We start from the raw sequence: 14,307 nt of genomic DNA, 5'->3' as shown, positions 1-14,307 counted from the left end.
GAGGAGGATAGAGTAGTAGTGTCATGGAGTAGGAAGTAGTAGCAAGGAGGACTGACATCAAAGGGTGGAGGCGAAGCTTAGATTGTTTGAGAGACATCAGGGGAGAAGAGAGAGAGTAGAGGTGGGAGGAGGGGAGAAGGAGCGCAGAGAGGGGAAGGAGAAGGGAGAGGCAAAAGAGTGTGTAAGATAATCCCGAATCTTATAGGGTGCCTGCATAGCACTTCTCAATTCCCTTTAGAGCACTGGCAGCTGGATAGAGTAGGGAAAGTTTAGAAGTCGCTGAGGGAACTCCGAGAGGTCAGGTCAAGGATGTCTGGGCTAGGAGGGAGGGTGAAACAGGCAAGAGAGAGGGACGACCCTAGGGCCCACACAATCCTCAACAGAAGACCTTGAACCACCTCTGCAATTCTGGGTGGTTCTTCTGCCACCTGTGGCAACAGCCACAGTCAATCACCATTTTCATAGTCTGCATTTCATAATTAGAGTGCGGGTTCCCGCGGGCAGAGGAACCATCCCATGGTACTCCAGGGACAGGAAGAGGATACAAGATCTGGTGCCCGGTGAAGGGCAAGGTCCTCAGGACAACCGCACAGGCTGCCGGCTCCTTGCGGCACTGGTAGCATGAGCAGGACAAGTCTGTCTGCGGCCTAGCCTTTCCCACTCCACTCTGCATAGCGGACTGGGCAGTCACAAGAGGAATGGGAGCTTGTTTCTCATTCCAGCCCTGCTCTGCGGGACTGTAAGACCCCTTTCAGCCATAGTTTTGGAATGTCATCCCAGCAGGAACGGGACTGAAGCCTGGATACGCAGCATGAATTCGGGAATAGAGCTGATTGCGGCCACTCCATGGCTTCCGGGGCAAGTGGCTTACCCAAATCTGGGCCTCAGTTTCTCAGCGGACCTTGTAGTCTTCAGCACTTCTGGCCCTGTGGTGCGCCAGTGTATTTTGAGGCAAGTAAACCTTTCTGTGTGGCAAGATAAGAGACCTTAGCAGTTGCATCCCCAACATGGATGAGTGGTTTGGAATGTGAGGATATAAATATGTCGATCTGTTTTCTTCTATATCATACATTGCTGAGTTTTATCCTGGCCCTATAGTGAGAAGAAAAGGACCTAACACACAGATTCTCCAGGATCACACAGTTTGATTACGTGTTGAGGATGGGATCATGACTTGTGTTTGATGGCCACATAGTCCTCTTCTCCTCCATGAGAGAGTGCGTTTGTGATACTGGAGAGCGTGTTTGTTGATTTGTTACCTGTCTTCTCTGCCTCCCTTTTCAGCCCTAAACATGGCCAAGTTGGCAGAGGCGTGATCCCGCACGACGTCCCGCTGTGCCGGATCCACACCGTGGTTCTGACCCTCCAAGCCAGGAGCAGGATCATCAGCCTTTGGCGGTCGGTGAACACTGATGCGATCGAAGGCCGCTTCTGCACCGAGCAGCTGCCTGCACAGGCCAGGTTAGTGAAGACCACTTTCTGTCCAAGGCGTGGACTCTGCACACCCTGGCAGGTACATGCAAGTGGGGGAGGGGGGCTATAGCCATCTCTGCTGCTCACCATGGTCCAACTTCATACAATGCATGCCACTAGAAGCTTTAACAGGTGCTTTGGCCGATGGTGGAGGGGGTCTGCTGCTCCACAACCTCACCTAGCCCCAGGGGCATCACAAGGCAGGTGCAGGGGTATGCACTGTACCCATGTTCAAGCTTTTAGGGGTCCCATCCTAAGCATCAACTCTACAAATTAAACAACGGGAGCAGTTCTTGTCCGCTGTCTGTCCAGCATCAAGCAGTAACCCCTTCCTCTACAGCGGAGAGGGTGATGGCGCTTGTCTTTCGCTGGGCAGGTGACAGTGAAATCACAGCATGGCCTCACGCTGGGCTCTCCCCTGTAATGTATTCCTCAACCCCCTCCCCCTAAACCAAAACAACATGCACGGTTTGGGGGTGTAGTCCTGGGGAATTTAATGCATGAGGGCATTGCAGGCTATGGGGTCTGTGGGAACAGGCAAAGATCAGAGATGGGGCTATGCAGTCCCAGGGGTTGGGGGGCATGCAGTAATTGGGTGCAAGCATGGCTTTCTGGACATGGATTCCGTTTTTGAGGGGGGAGGGTATGGAGTGACCATGAGGGGGTGGGGGGTGGAGAATGCCCCATGCTTGTAGTGCAGTAGCTGATTGGGGGGTATGTATTTAGGGGGGCTGCTTTACAGAGAGGTAAGGAGAAGAAAGAAAGACGTTTGCATATCTGCAGCTGATGTCTAGAGCTTGCTGAGGTGTCACAGCTTTTTGGCCTTTTTCTGGGATCCTTGTGAACCCCACTTTTCCTACACGCCTCTTTATTTATTTATTTATTTATATTTATATGGTGCACAGACAGCCCAGGGGCATTGTGGCGCTGTTACTTGCAGGAACTTAGTTTTTACAATCCAGGGAGAGGTCAGGCCAAAGGGGTTGAGGAGCAAGCTTAATTCTGCGTTTGTTTCTGTCTGGCGATTTAATCTGGTTCCCAGCCAAGGATTTCCCACCCTGCAAGCCAGAGTGGTTGATTTATACATAGGCTTGCGTTGTGTGAAACATTTCTTCACAATAACACATTGATTATGGATTGAAATTAACTGATTCATAATTGAATGTAATCAATGGAGTCCTTAGGACCACTGGCCAGTTCAGCTTGGTCCCTATTTATTTATTGGTTGTTCATTTGTAATGCGCCTATACACAAGTGTTTCGAGGCGCTGCAAAGCAGGACAGGGGGAGGGGAAACAGGAAGGAGGAGGGTAGTGATCCCAACTGGCCATGCGACATTCAGATCATGCGAGTGCAGTAGCGAGAAGTGCATGGGGGAGAGGAGGTGGGTAAGTGCAGGAGCTGGGCAGAAGGGCCCATGAGAAGGAGAGTGCCAGGGAGGCCAGATGGACAGGGCCAGGGGGGGAGAGAAGAAGGGGGTGTACACAAATAAGTGCGAGTAAGGGGCTGGAGGGCTACAGGAGTGCAAGCTGATCCGCTAAGTGTGGGCTGCGGTTTGTGAGGGCAAGTAAAGGGCCTGGCGCACTGTCAGACTCTGAAGAAACCAGGCCACCAATCACAGGCAGTGGGGACATTAGCTGGGGAGAGGGAGGAGGAAGGAGGAAGAGAAAAGGAAGGTCTTGAGGAGCTTCCGGAACTTAAGGAAATCTGGCACAAGTCTGAGAGGGGCAGGTAGGCCATTCCAGAGAGAGGCACCTGCGGAATAGAGAGATCTACTCCCCAACTCTATTCTTGGAAAAACGTCTGATTTGCAGCAAGTTATTGCTAGACAAGCGAAGGACTCTACTAGGAGATATTTAAGGAGGGAGAGTTGGATATAGCATGGTCCCAGGCCCCATAAAGCCTTGTGGATTATGCAGAGGGTCTTGAATTTGATACTCACAGCCTCCGGGAGCCAGTGGAGAGTTTTAAGGGCTGGAGAGATGAGTTCCCTGGACTTGAGGCCAATGATAAGTCTTGCAGTTCTATTCTGGATGAGTTGAAGTGGGCGAAGGGAGGATTTAGGCAGATTAAGGAAGAGACTTTTGCAGTAGTACAGCCTTGAGTTCCTGGGGGAAGGTGAGGATGGGGAGAATGCATCTGAGGAGGTGAAGCTGAAGGTGGGCCTTCCAGGCCAGGTCCATGAAGCGAGGACCGAAAGGAGAGGGAGGAGTCGAAGATGACTCCGAGGATTTTAGCTTCATAAGAGGGTGAGCGGATGGGGCCCAAGGAGGGTGACCAGAGTGTAGGCGGGAAAGAGGGAGCAGGGGTCCAATTGAGAAGGATCTCAGTCTGACTGGCATTAAGGCAGAGATCGTTAGTAGTGCACCATGTCGGAATAGCAGAGGAAAAGGCCCAATTGAATTTGGGAGGGACGGTCCGAGAGAAAGGAGATCAACCAATCCAGAGCCAGGTCAGTGGTGCCAAGGGTATCACAGTGAGAATTTATCAGGGTGGCATGAATGACCGTATCAAAGTCAGAGGAAAAGTCAAGAAGGTTGAGAACAGAGCGGGAGCTGGAATTGAGATTACTGAGCAAGTCTTCACAGGTGTTCAGGGGTGGGGTTTCCCTGCCTCTAGCAGCTCTGAAGCCAAACTGGTGGTCGTGGAGACAACCTACAGATTCAGTGTGGTGAGTAATTTGGGAGATGGCCTGCTTCTCCACGAGTTCAGAGATAAGGTGAGAGTTTGCCTGCAGGAGGGGTCGGCAGGAGATTTATTGAGGAGAGGGTGTAGAAGGGAGTTCTTGAGGAGTGAGGGGAAAGATCCAGTGGCAAAGAGGTGATTTCAGAAATCAGCCCAGGCTGGAGCAAGGGAGAACATGTTGTCCTTGATGGTTCTGGAGGAGCCGGGGAGCACCTGTTTTGAAGAGTCTTTCATTTAGCTGGCTCTCTCTAGACACCTCATCTGGTATTATGGGAGAAAAGGAGGAGAGTAAGAGAGGGGATAGGTGGGCCAGAGGAGGCTTGACAGTGGGTGGGGGAGAAGAGTGTGGGGTAGAGAAGAGTGAGGACAAGATGTCCTGAGATTTAGAAATGAAGTGAGAGGCCAGAGAAGCGCAGAGGGACAGGGAGGGCAGAGGAGAAGTGGAGACTGCAGTAGGTTTGGCACGTTTCTTGCAGATTTAGAAAATTCAGCCGTATTGTTAGTGGCCGCAGAGATGCGGGCTTGGATGTAGGCCCCCTTCTTCAAGCTTTTGGAGCAAGCGGCAGAGCTGTCCGTGAACCATGTCTCAGTGAGAATGAGTACATCGAGTTCACGGTCCTCAGGGAGGTGGTAGATGTCAGAGGAGTGTTTGACAGCAGAGCGAGGATTGAGGGTAGCTAAGTGGAACAGGTTGCCACTTTTGAAGGTCTTCTGAGGAGGGGTACACCTGTCGCAGGTGGCAGGGGAGCCAAAGGGATGCGAGAGAGTGGAGCTTGGGGAGAAGGGAGGAGAAAGTTAATGAGAGGCAGGGGATGCCTATCAAGAAGGAAGAGGATGGTCTGAGGGCCAAGGACCATGACAGTGCTATTCTGATAGACATGAATGAGGACCCAGCAGGAGAGAAAGGATGCCAAGAGTACCTCCCAATGGGTGCCCCCCATTAATGGGAGAGGAAGAGAAAGGGGCGAGTACAGGGACCATGTGAGTAACCTAAAGGGCTGGAGAGGGAATCAAAAAGAGGATACCAGTGAGTGTCTTCCTGGAGGCGGCGTTGACATAGGTGTCAGCAATGGGCACCCCAGGGTTGGAGACCAGGAGGTCCTTCTTAAACATTTTAATTCCACTCTTAAACAGAGATGCAGGATAGGTAATAGATAAGCAATTAGAAAAGATGGGGGAGATGGAGAGCACCTTTATGGAGACAGGGGAAGAAAGGAGGGAGGGGAGGGAGGGGGGAAATCAGAGCACGATCCACTAGCCCGAAGGCAAGGATCAGACCAAAGGACAACTTTGGCAGTCACACAGGAGAGAGAAGGGGAGACTTTGGGCTTCATTACGACCCAGGGGGTAACCATGGCGCTATTAGCGCCATGGTTGACGCCAGTATTTGACCAACTCCGCCATGGTGAATGGCGGAATTACCGCCCCATTCCAAGGTTGGCGGGGCGGTAATTCCCCATTCACCATTGGCCCTTCCCCATTCCCATTTTTGCCCCCATAGGGCCCAATGGGAATAGGGAAGGCGGTAATTACGGTACCGCAAATTGCGGTACCGTAATTACCTCAAAAGTCCCTTTGCGGGTTCCTTCCTTAACGGCTGGTAAAACCAGCCGTTAAGGAAGGGACCCGCAAAGGGACCTCGTAATTAGGCGTTAAGGGGTTAACGGCGCCGACACCTTTTACGGCGCCGTTAACCCCTTACCGCCTGGGTCGTAATGAGGCCCTTTCTATTCAACCTCAATTAGCAGATTCAACTTTCCTACAGGCGAGTGAAAAACATACTTTTTCAAACAGAGCCAGCAATAAAACATAAGCAGATTCAACTTTCCAACAAGTGAATATTGAGCATACATTTAAAATACAGACAGGATTGGCCCGTAGGCAGATGCAGTATCCTACTTGCGAGGGACAAGCATACTTTTTAAACACAGCAGCAGGTTAAGAAGCGAGGCAAATTGGACTTTTCCCAGGGGAGAGTAAATGTCAGGGTTAGACTCCCGAAAAAGGCTCCAGATCTTCTGAAGAGGAATGTGTTTTGACTATTAGAGAATTGTAAATGGTAGCCTGAGATTGCCCTGCTCTGATTTTAGGCAAATACATCTGTGGGCCTCCTGCACAAGGAGTCTAGTGAGTTCCTCGCACGTCAACTAATCCTGTAACATATGGCAGCTGGGTGCAGAGAAAGTGCTCTCAGACCGGCTATAGGGAACTACAGGAACTTAAAGCAAGAGGCCACTCTTAAAGGCACACTGTGTGCTTATATTGGCTTGCTCCTAACCTAATCAATTCAAGCATGAGGCAATACAGTGCCATCAACTCAAGCCCAGCAGTTACTCTCCAGAGTCAGGCATTCTCATTTCCCCCCGACCTTGAGTACTAGTTGCGGGGCAGTGTGGTCTTTTAAGTAATCACCAATCCAGGGCCACCAGCACTGTATTTGCTGGCTTGAACCAGCTGTATACCCCAGAGCCCGAAACATCTGAAGCTGTTCTGGAACATGGTTAAGATTAGGAACTTCCGGCAAGTCTATTGGCATCCAAACGCCTCTTTGTGCATCTAAGCGTCTCTGTGTGCATCTAAGCGCCTCTGTGTGGATCTAAACGCCTCTGTGTGCATCTAAGCGTCTCTGTGTGCATCAAAGCGCCTCTGTGTGCATCTAAGCGCCTCTGTGTGCATCTAAGCGCCTCTGTGTGCATCTAAGCGTCTCTGTGTGCATCTAAGCGCCTCTGTGTGCATCTAAGCGCCTCGATGAACCAAAGATGCTAGGACTCATTAGGAGTGTCAGCGGTACCTGGAAAAACTAGGAGTCACAAAATTCATGTCGTTTTTTTCAGTCCTCCTGAACATGAATTGCAAACTCAACAGTACATGTCCGGAGGTCCCCCAAACAAAAATGTGTTTTATTGTATTAATTGTTTATAGGGCAAATCTAGCTCGAGAGCAGCGGAGCGCTTCAGAATGATGACGTTCCTGCAGTGGAATGACCTCCGCAGGTAATTCCTCCATTTCCCAGTGAGGACCTTTGGGGGTTCAGAATGGGGACTAATCACAACTGAGAATTCCACAGTTGCCAGCGGAAGTCGATGGAATGCAGTTTGGAGGAATTAATGCTGTCAATTGCTCCAAACTCATGAGGCCCGCTGTATTGTGCACTTGTATATCTGGAGCTTTGTATTCATATCAAAGCACACAGGCACTTCCATATGGACAGCTAGCTCTCCAAAGGCTTGTTTCGTAACTAACCCTTTAGGTCGAGCAAAGGTTCATTATCACATGACCATGACCGGCCCCAAGTCATGGCCCAAGACAAAGTCAAAGGCTTTAAGCTGAGGAAGGGCTGCTATGCCAAGTGACCATGGCCCCTCCCTATGACTATAAGGCATGAAGTTGCAAACGGAATGATTTTAGGATGCTGCTCGATATCAGAATGTTTGAGATGAGATTCAATTTGCACTCATGGAAAGGCCATTGGCCAATCAGATGGCTGGAACAGCGGGTGAGAATGTACATTCTCTGCCTGCTGTTCCAGCCACCCGAGGCCCATACTGGGTGGCAACTATTTTATATATATATGGGGAGGCAACAGGGAGCCTCTCCCTGTTGCCTCCCACACCCCCCCCCAAAACCAATGTACCTCCTTCCGCAACCCCTGCCCCCTCCCAGCTTACCTGCAGGACCAGAGCTTTGCACTCCCGTTCCTGTGCTCCTTCCTATCCAAGCCGCCGCCAAAGAAATGGAAAGGGGACTTAGTCCCTTTTCCCTATGCCGGCGGGCATCTTTTTTTCCTTCCCTCAGAAGCTTATCTCTCGAGGGTGAAAAACACAACATTTGCACCGCGGATGAACCCCAGGGAGCAAATGGTTTCACGCCCCAGTGGGGGGGGGCAGGGAGGGGGAACATGGCCGGTAATGGCCAACAGCCCATTACTGGCTATGTCCACCCCCCCGACGGGACATGAAAGACATAATCAATGATTGTAGACCGCATTGCGAGCATTCTGATTGACTGATAGGAGATCTATAATGGAATCTATCTGCTAATATAGCATTATTACCCAGCACTGGGGGCTACATTTCCTGTGCAGCAGAGGCCTTTGGGGCGACATAGGCCGCGGTGGAAAAGATATCACTCTATTAGAGAATTCCTTCAAGTCAGAGTTCAATGCTCTGTTAAAAACTGGGAAATCCAAAGGAGAATCGCTGGAATGCTAGGAGGGAATAACTTCCAGGATTCCAATGTACTAATCAATCCATAATACCCTTGGTGGCTGGCTCCACCTACCAGTATCGGCTCATGGCCAAAGACACACGTCCACTCAAAGAGAAGGTCCTAATGCCATAACTGGCCGTGAAGCCTACTGCCAAGGGTTTGATGGCCATTAGCACCCTAGGGTTTACCCCTTGGGGGCTCAGGTCATCGTATGGGGACAGAACCATGAGCCACGGTTATCATGGTCCTGAGGAAAGCAACTTTCAGAAAATGAGAATACAAAAACTGCCATGAAACCCCCGCTTTCCCTTCTATGGACTTTAGGAGGTACCATGGATTGAGGCAGGAAGACATCCTGGAGACGGTGAATGGGGGGTGGGAGTGCGGTAGCCAGAAACGGTAAAGAGGTGCAGACAAGATAGTAGGGGGAAGAGCGGGTGGAGGTAGGGAGCAGAGGAGGAGTACAGAGGTCCGAGCCCAAAGCTGGCAGATGAAGCCTCATGGAGAAAGGATAAAACAGCAATCAAGAGCAAACACAGGCTCATAGCAATAGATTCAGAGCCGGTTGTCTGGCTCCTGATTGGCTGGCACCTTCTCCCCAGATGCTGATACCATTTATCTACCGCTATTACTTGTGATGGACTTTTTGTAAATCATTGCAGTGAAAATGAGAAAATTATCTCAAACCAGACATTTATTGAAAATGGTCTAAAGCTGGAGTGGACATTAATTCATATTTCGACACGGTCAATCATGATACCCTGATCAACGGACTCAGTGTGAACCTGGGCATCACGGATCAGGCCCTGGCATAGCTGACCTCCTTACTCCTGGACTGTCCCTCCCTGGTCCAACTTGGGTCCTTTCTCTCCACCACCTCTCTCTCCACATGTGGTGTCCACCAAGGCTCTACCCTCTCACCCTAGCTCTTCAATGTCTATCTGGCTCCTTTGGCCCACTTGATCTCCACCTTCTCTTCTAACCTTCAGTGTTAAGAAGATGACACTCAGCTCTCTTTTGGGCTTCCCTCAGCCTCCTCTCCTCCCTCGCTCACTCCTGACTGTCTATCCACAATGTCAAGTAAGACTCGTTCTCATTGGGATCCCTATTCCTGCTTTCCTGCTCTCATTCTGGCCACCCTCCTTGGGCTCTCTACCCTCACCTTCCTGTGAGACAAAAAACCTTGGCATCATCTTCGACTCCACCCTCTCCTTCTCTACTCATATCACGTACCTTGTCAAAAAGCCCCAATTCCAGCTGCACCTCCTCAGAGGTATTCTACCTTTCCTCACTTTCCCCCAGAAGCTCACTGTCTCCAGAGCCCTGGTTCTCTGCAGGCTGGATTACTGCAACAGCATCTTTCTCAATCTGCCTACCTATACTCTTTGCCCCTGCAACTAATCCAGAACAGGACTGCAAGACTTATCCTTGACCTCAAGCCCAAAGTCCATATCTCTCCAGCCCTGAAACCTCTCCACTGGCTCCCGGTGGCTGCAAGGATCACATTCAAGGCCCTCTGCATCATCCACAAGGCTTTCTGGGGCCGTTAGTTACATCTAACTCTCTCTTCTGAAATACCTTTCTTCTAGTGCCCTTTGCTCAGCTACCTCCAAATCTCTAAGGGTCAGACGCTTCTCCAGGCAGAGAGTGGAGGTCGATCTCTCTCTTCTGGAACAGCCTCCCCGTCCCTCTCAGACTTGAACCGGACCACCTGAGGTTTTGTAAGCAGATCAAACCCCTCCTTTTCTCCTCTGCCTTCTCTCTCTCGCTTTCTTGGCAAATGTACCTGTCTGCTGCGCGAGTCTCACTGGGTACCAGGCTCCTCCACGACCAGTCTTTTTTGCACTGCCACTTGGCCTACCGCACACTTAGTGGCTGTTACTGTAACCCCTACAGCCCCCCTGCCTCCTGCACTTAGCTAGAGCCGCGCTGCCCTGGCTGCACTTACTCAGAGCCATGCTGCCCTGCTCGCACTTCCCCCCTCTCCTTCCCCTTGCACTTGTACGATCCGAATGACACAAGGTCTGGCAGGATCGTTTCTCTTTTCTTCCCTCTGTTTTCCCTCCCTTGTCTTGTGGCACCTAGAAACACTTGTTTATAGGCGCGTTATAAATGCGATATCATATCATAATTCATTTTTCCCATGTAAATGGGTTCTTTTAATTGATCCGCACCATCTCATGGTATTTCATGGTATGCTACTAAGGTATATATGTAGTATGTGATGTCAATTAATTATTAGAACCCAATAAATCTCTTTGATTAATTAATCAATATGTTTTCTCAGAATGTGGTTACTGTGTGACCCTGCCAGTGAATGGGTTGCTGAATACATGTTTGCTAAGCAATTTGCAGAGATTATCAGTATCCTTGAGCAAGAGCCGGTGGCTTCGGGAAGTGCGCACCCGCGGCCCCGCTTCTACTGGAACCCTGGTTGGCTAGCACCAGGCGTGAGGCTAGCAAGCAATTTCTAGCTTTTTGGCAGAAGGTTCGGAATCATAACAGAGATTCCTCGAGTAAAAGGATTCCAACGGGAATGGGAAATCCTAAGGCTGTCCTCAGTTTAGCAATTTAACAGTAATGGCCGTCATGGACTCGGGTAGGCAGTGCTGCACTTAGGAAATTATGCAAAAGCTCTGTTAGACTAAAATATCCGAGCCTTAGCACAGATTGCGAAACAATAAAGGATATTAAATCCCTAAGAATTTGTAATTCTTATTTATATTAATCAAACTTGCCCTTTGCATTATCTGCAAAATATGTTGCAACCCTTCCTTTGTAGGAAAATGATGATGTTATAGCGCAGCCAGATCCAAGTGGACAATAGAGACGGAGGATGGACCCAACGCTAAGGGCTGTCAGGTTATGGGATTCTCTTAGTGGTTCAATTCAACCTCTTTAGTTTCTGTGTACCTCTATGTAAATCCATGAATCAGAGGCCGGCAGGGATGCTCCCGTATTCGTCATTTGGTAAATGTAGGCCGTTCCTTGTATTTTAACCCTAGGGCAGATAGTGTCTGACTCGATGGGCCGCAAGATCTCCACAGTCGCTGCTCTCCTACAGTGGGGTGGGCGGGAAGGACGATATGATACACACTGCCCGCAGTGTGGGTCAGCATTTGTTACCCACTGCTCACTGTCTCTTCTTTTCTTGCAGCGGGAAGATGTTCTGCCTGTCCCAGAACCTGACCCTGACGGAGAACCTGCCCTACACCCATGACCTTGCCACAGCGTGCTAAGGATTTAATCCGCTCTGATAAAACCTGAGAATCACGTGCTGCCGTCAGGCCACCTATCAGAAGAGATGCAGGACCTCTCCTCATTGGCTCACGCCAGACATTGCAGACATTGGTTCACGCCTCATAGTCAACAGGCAGATGATTCGTCCATTCTGGAAAGGATAGGACCATCATCTCAAGCCAAGGTAGTGTCCGTTCACGCTGCAAAACATTGCCTTACCCCCCATTGCAAGTCAACAGAACCAACAAACATCTCATGAACCATGTCCAGAATCGACCACGTTGTTGGTTTGAAATATTGCAGAGATTGTTAACTTTGGAGCGGACAATCCGTGCTCAGAGATGGCGGATCAACCCGTTTATACCCCAAAGCTTCCCATCCTCCTTATTCTGCTATAAACTCTAAGCTTCATATCAGAACTAAATCGCACATGTCCCCAATCTTTAATATCAGTGTAGCGCAACTCATTGCTCACCAAAAAAGAAGATGGGCCATGTGGCTCGCCAGCTTGCGACCCGATGACCTGTGGGTGGTGCATACATCTCTGCATCACGTGCCTGCACCCAAATCATTGCTTTGCCCCCAATTACAACACCCTCTGGTGGAGCGGTTAACCGTGCTCATGACCTGTGCAAATGGCATTGTGGAGCTTAAATTAGGCTACAAGCCACAGTTCATTGGAGGCTCTACTGTATTCCTGTCAATGTGCTGCACCTATAACAAGTGGGCTCTCCTAGAGGGAGACCACTGGGATGGTGCAGGATCTCCGAGCACAATTCTAGAAGGTCCAAACATCCGGGGTCTTCCAACCTCACATTTGCACAAAGTTCTCTAACCCCCTACGAGTAAAATGAACATCGCAGCTACCGAGCTTGCCACCTGGATGCACCTTGCCACCTGGATGCACCTTCCCACCTGGATGCACCTTTCCTGTGTTGCTTAGCATTGGCTTCCAAGATAAAACTGGGGAAATGGTTTGTAGGACATTAAATGGTCCCCTCCCTTAACCATGAATTGGTTAAGTGTAGAGCTAATCTTTTTCTCCATATACAATTGGCTTTCCCAAATGATTGAAATGCCAACGCTGCTGATGGAGAAATCAGTGCAATATTCGTTCTGTTCGGTATTGAACTGCATGTACCGTGTGTGAAAGAACTGCTACTGCTGAATTATTTCCGTTTAAAACACTTCTGTTATATTAACACCATTTGATTTGCTTTGTGGACATGGAGGCAGCTTGGGCATGTACACATGTGCTGTTGTCAATTAAATGGAGCACATTTCCAAATGAATGAACAACCAACTGGATGCATAAATAGTTCATGGGTTGCTCTGAATATATATGTTGAGCATGCATTAAGGGAGGTAATCACAAATGTATATTATGACTGTTTGTGTTAAAAAAAAATTACAAGGTTAGCTGATAAGTCAACGTTTTGTTAAATAACACTAAGGAAATAAAAGCTTGTTTTTAAAGCTCTCAAAGGTTGAGTGGTAATCGCCTAATAAGTAAACCCACAAACCCATTCAGCAGACAGTGTGATTGTACTGTCCCCCTCTCTCTTGCTTCTACCTCTCCCCCTCCCTTGCTAATATTTCCTCCTGCCGCTAAGACTGGGGCCTGGTCCCTTCAGAGTCTTACAGGGGCCAGACCAACCCCTTTATAAGTCCCCCAGCATCCCCTGCCAGAACTTGCCCTCAGGCTTCCTTTTCTGGACTAGTCCAACCTGGTCCTCCTGTCCAACGCACACATCCTCCCTTCCCCCTCTCTTTCCCCTGCCACATGCCTCCTTGCCCCCCCAGCACTTGCCCACTGCTCTCCCTTGGGTCTCCCCCCCCAACACGCTTACCACCTCCTCACTCCTCATACACTTGCACGGTATGATTGTCACAAGGCCAATATCACCGTTTTTGTTGTCTACTTTTGTTGTTCTGCTTTCTTTCCCATGTTCCCCTCCACCCCCCATCTTGTCTTGTGGCACCTGAAAACACTTGTGTGTGGGCACCATATAAATGTTCAACAAATAAATAAAATAAAAAAACTGCCAACAAGTGCCTAATTTGTGTTGGTGTTTGCCAGGGCTCAGCCCTGGGACTTATTGTGAGCCCTGGTACTTATTGTCTCAGACTCAGTTTGATTATGTTGTGCTGTTTTGTCAACTTTATTATTTTAACTGCCAGTTACATAATAAACACCTGTAGAATCAGAGAAAAACGTAAATGATGATTATGTTTAAAGATAACTTAAACATGTGTTACGTTATTTCATGTGTATATTGATTGGCATTTGTAAATCACACATCTGCCACAGGGAGCACATCTGTCAACCGCAATAAGCCGGTGGGAGTTGCAGCTTTAACCTCATATGTGCTGACAGCATGGGGAGCAGCTGTGGGTGGTGCGAACAGTGGCCGGGGAGCTGCCCATCCTGATGTGTCATGGTCATGTTCGAAAATATTAGAGCCCAGGCACTTATTTATTTACAAATGAAACACTGCTGCCAACGTTCTTTACTTCTCATGAACCAAGGCCAAGATGTTTTAATGGGTTTAAATGAAGTATGTTGAAAGAGGAGTGTGACTGGTTTTACATCTTTTGCCAACAAAGTTACGTGGTCAAGTGCTCAGGTTTCGGACTTTGCTCAAATCCCAGTTTCACCACTGCACAAAGTGTATGATCTTCTGCAAATCATTTAATCGCA

General features: G+C 49.3%; 1 protein-coding gene across 1 annotated transcript in view; it reads left to right on the top strand.

Moving 5' to 3' along the window:
* Positions 1-13,660, top strand: part of PLA1A (phospholipase A1 member A) — a 264,242-nt gene extending 250,582 nt beyond the window's left edge. The window contains exons 10-11 of the mRNA XM_069635738.1: positions 1,285-1,461; positions 11,524-13,660. Of these exons, the coding sequence (XP_069491839.1) occupies positions 1,285-1,461; positions 11,524-11,605 (259 nt within the window). The 3' untranslated portion in view covers positions 11,606-13,660. The remainder of the gene's footprint in view (positions 1-1,284; positions 1,462-11,523) is intronic.
* The last annotated feature ends 647 nt before the right edge of the window (positions 13,661-14,307 follow it).

The sequence above is a fragment of the Ambystoma mexicanum genome, chromosome 7p, assembly GCF_040938575.1.
Source record: "Ambystoma mexicanum isolate Mex_15411 chromosome 7p, UKY_AmexF1_1, whole genome shotgun sequence".
NCBI lineage: Eukaryota > Metazoa > Chordata > Amphibia > Caudata > Ambystomatidae > Ambystoma > Ambystoma mexicanum.
This window is presented reverse-complemented; position numbering and strand designations above follow the sequence as displayed.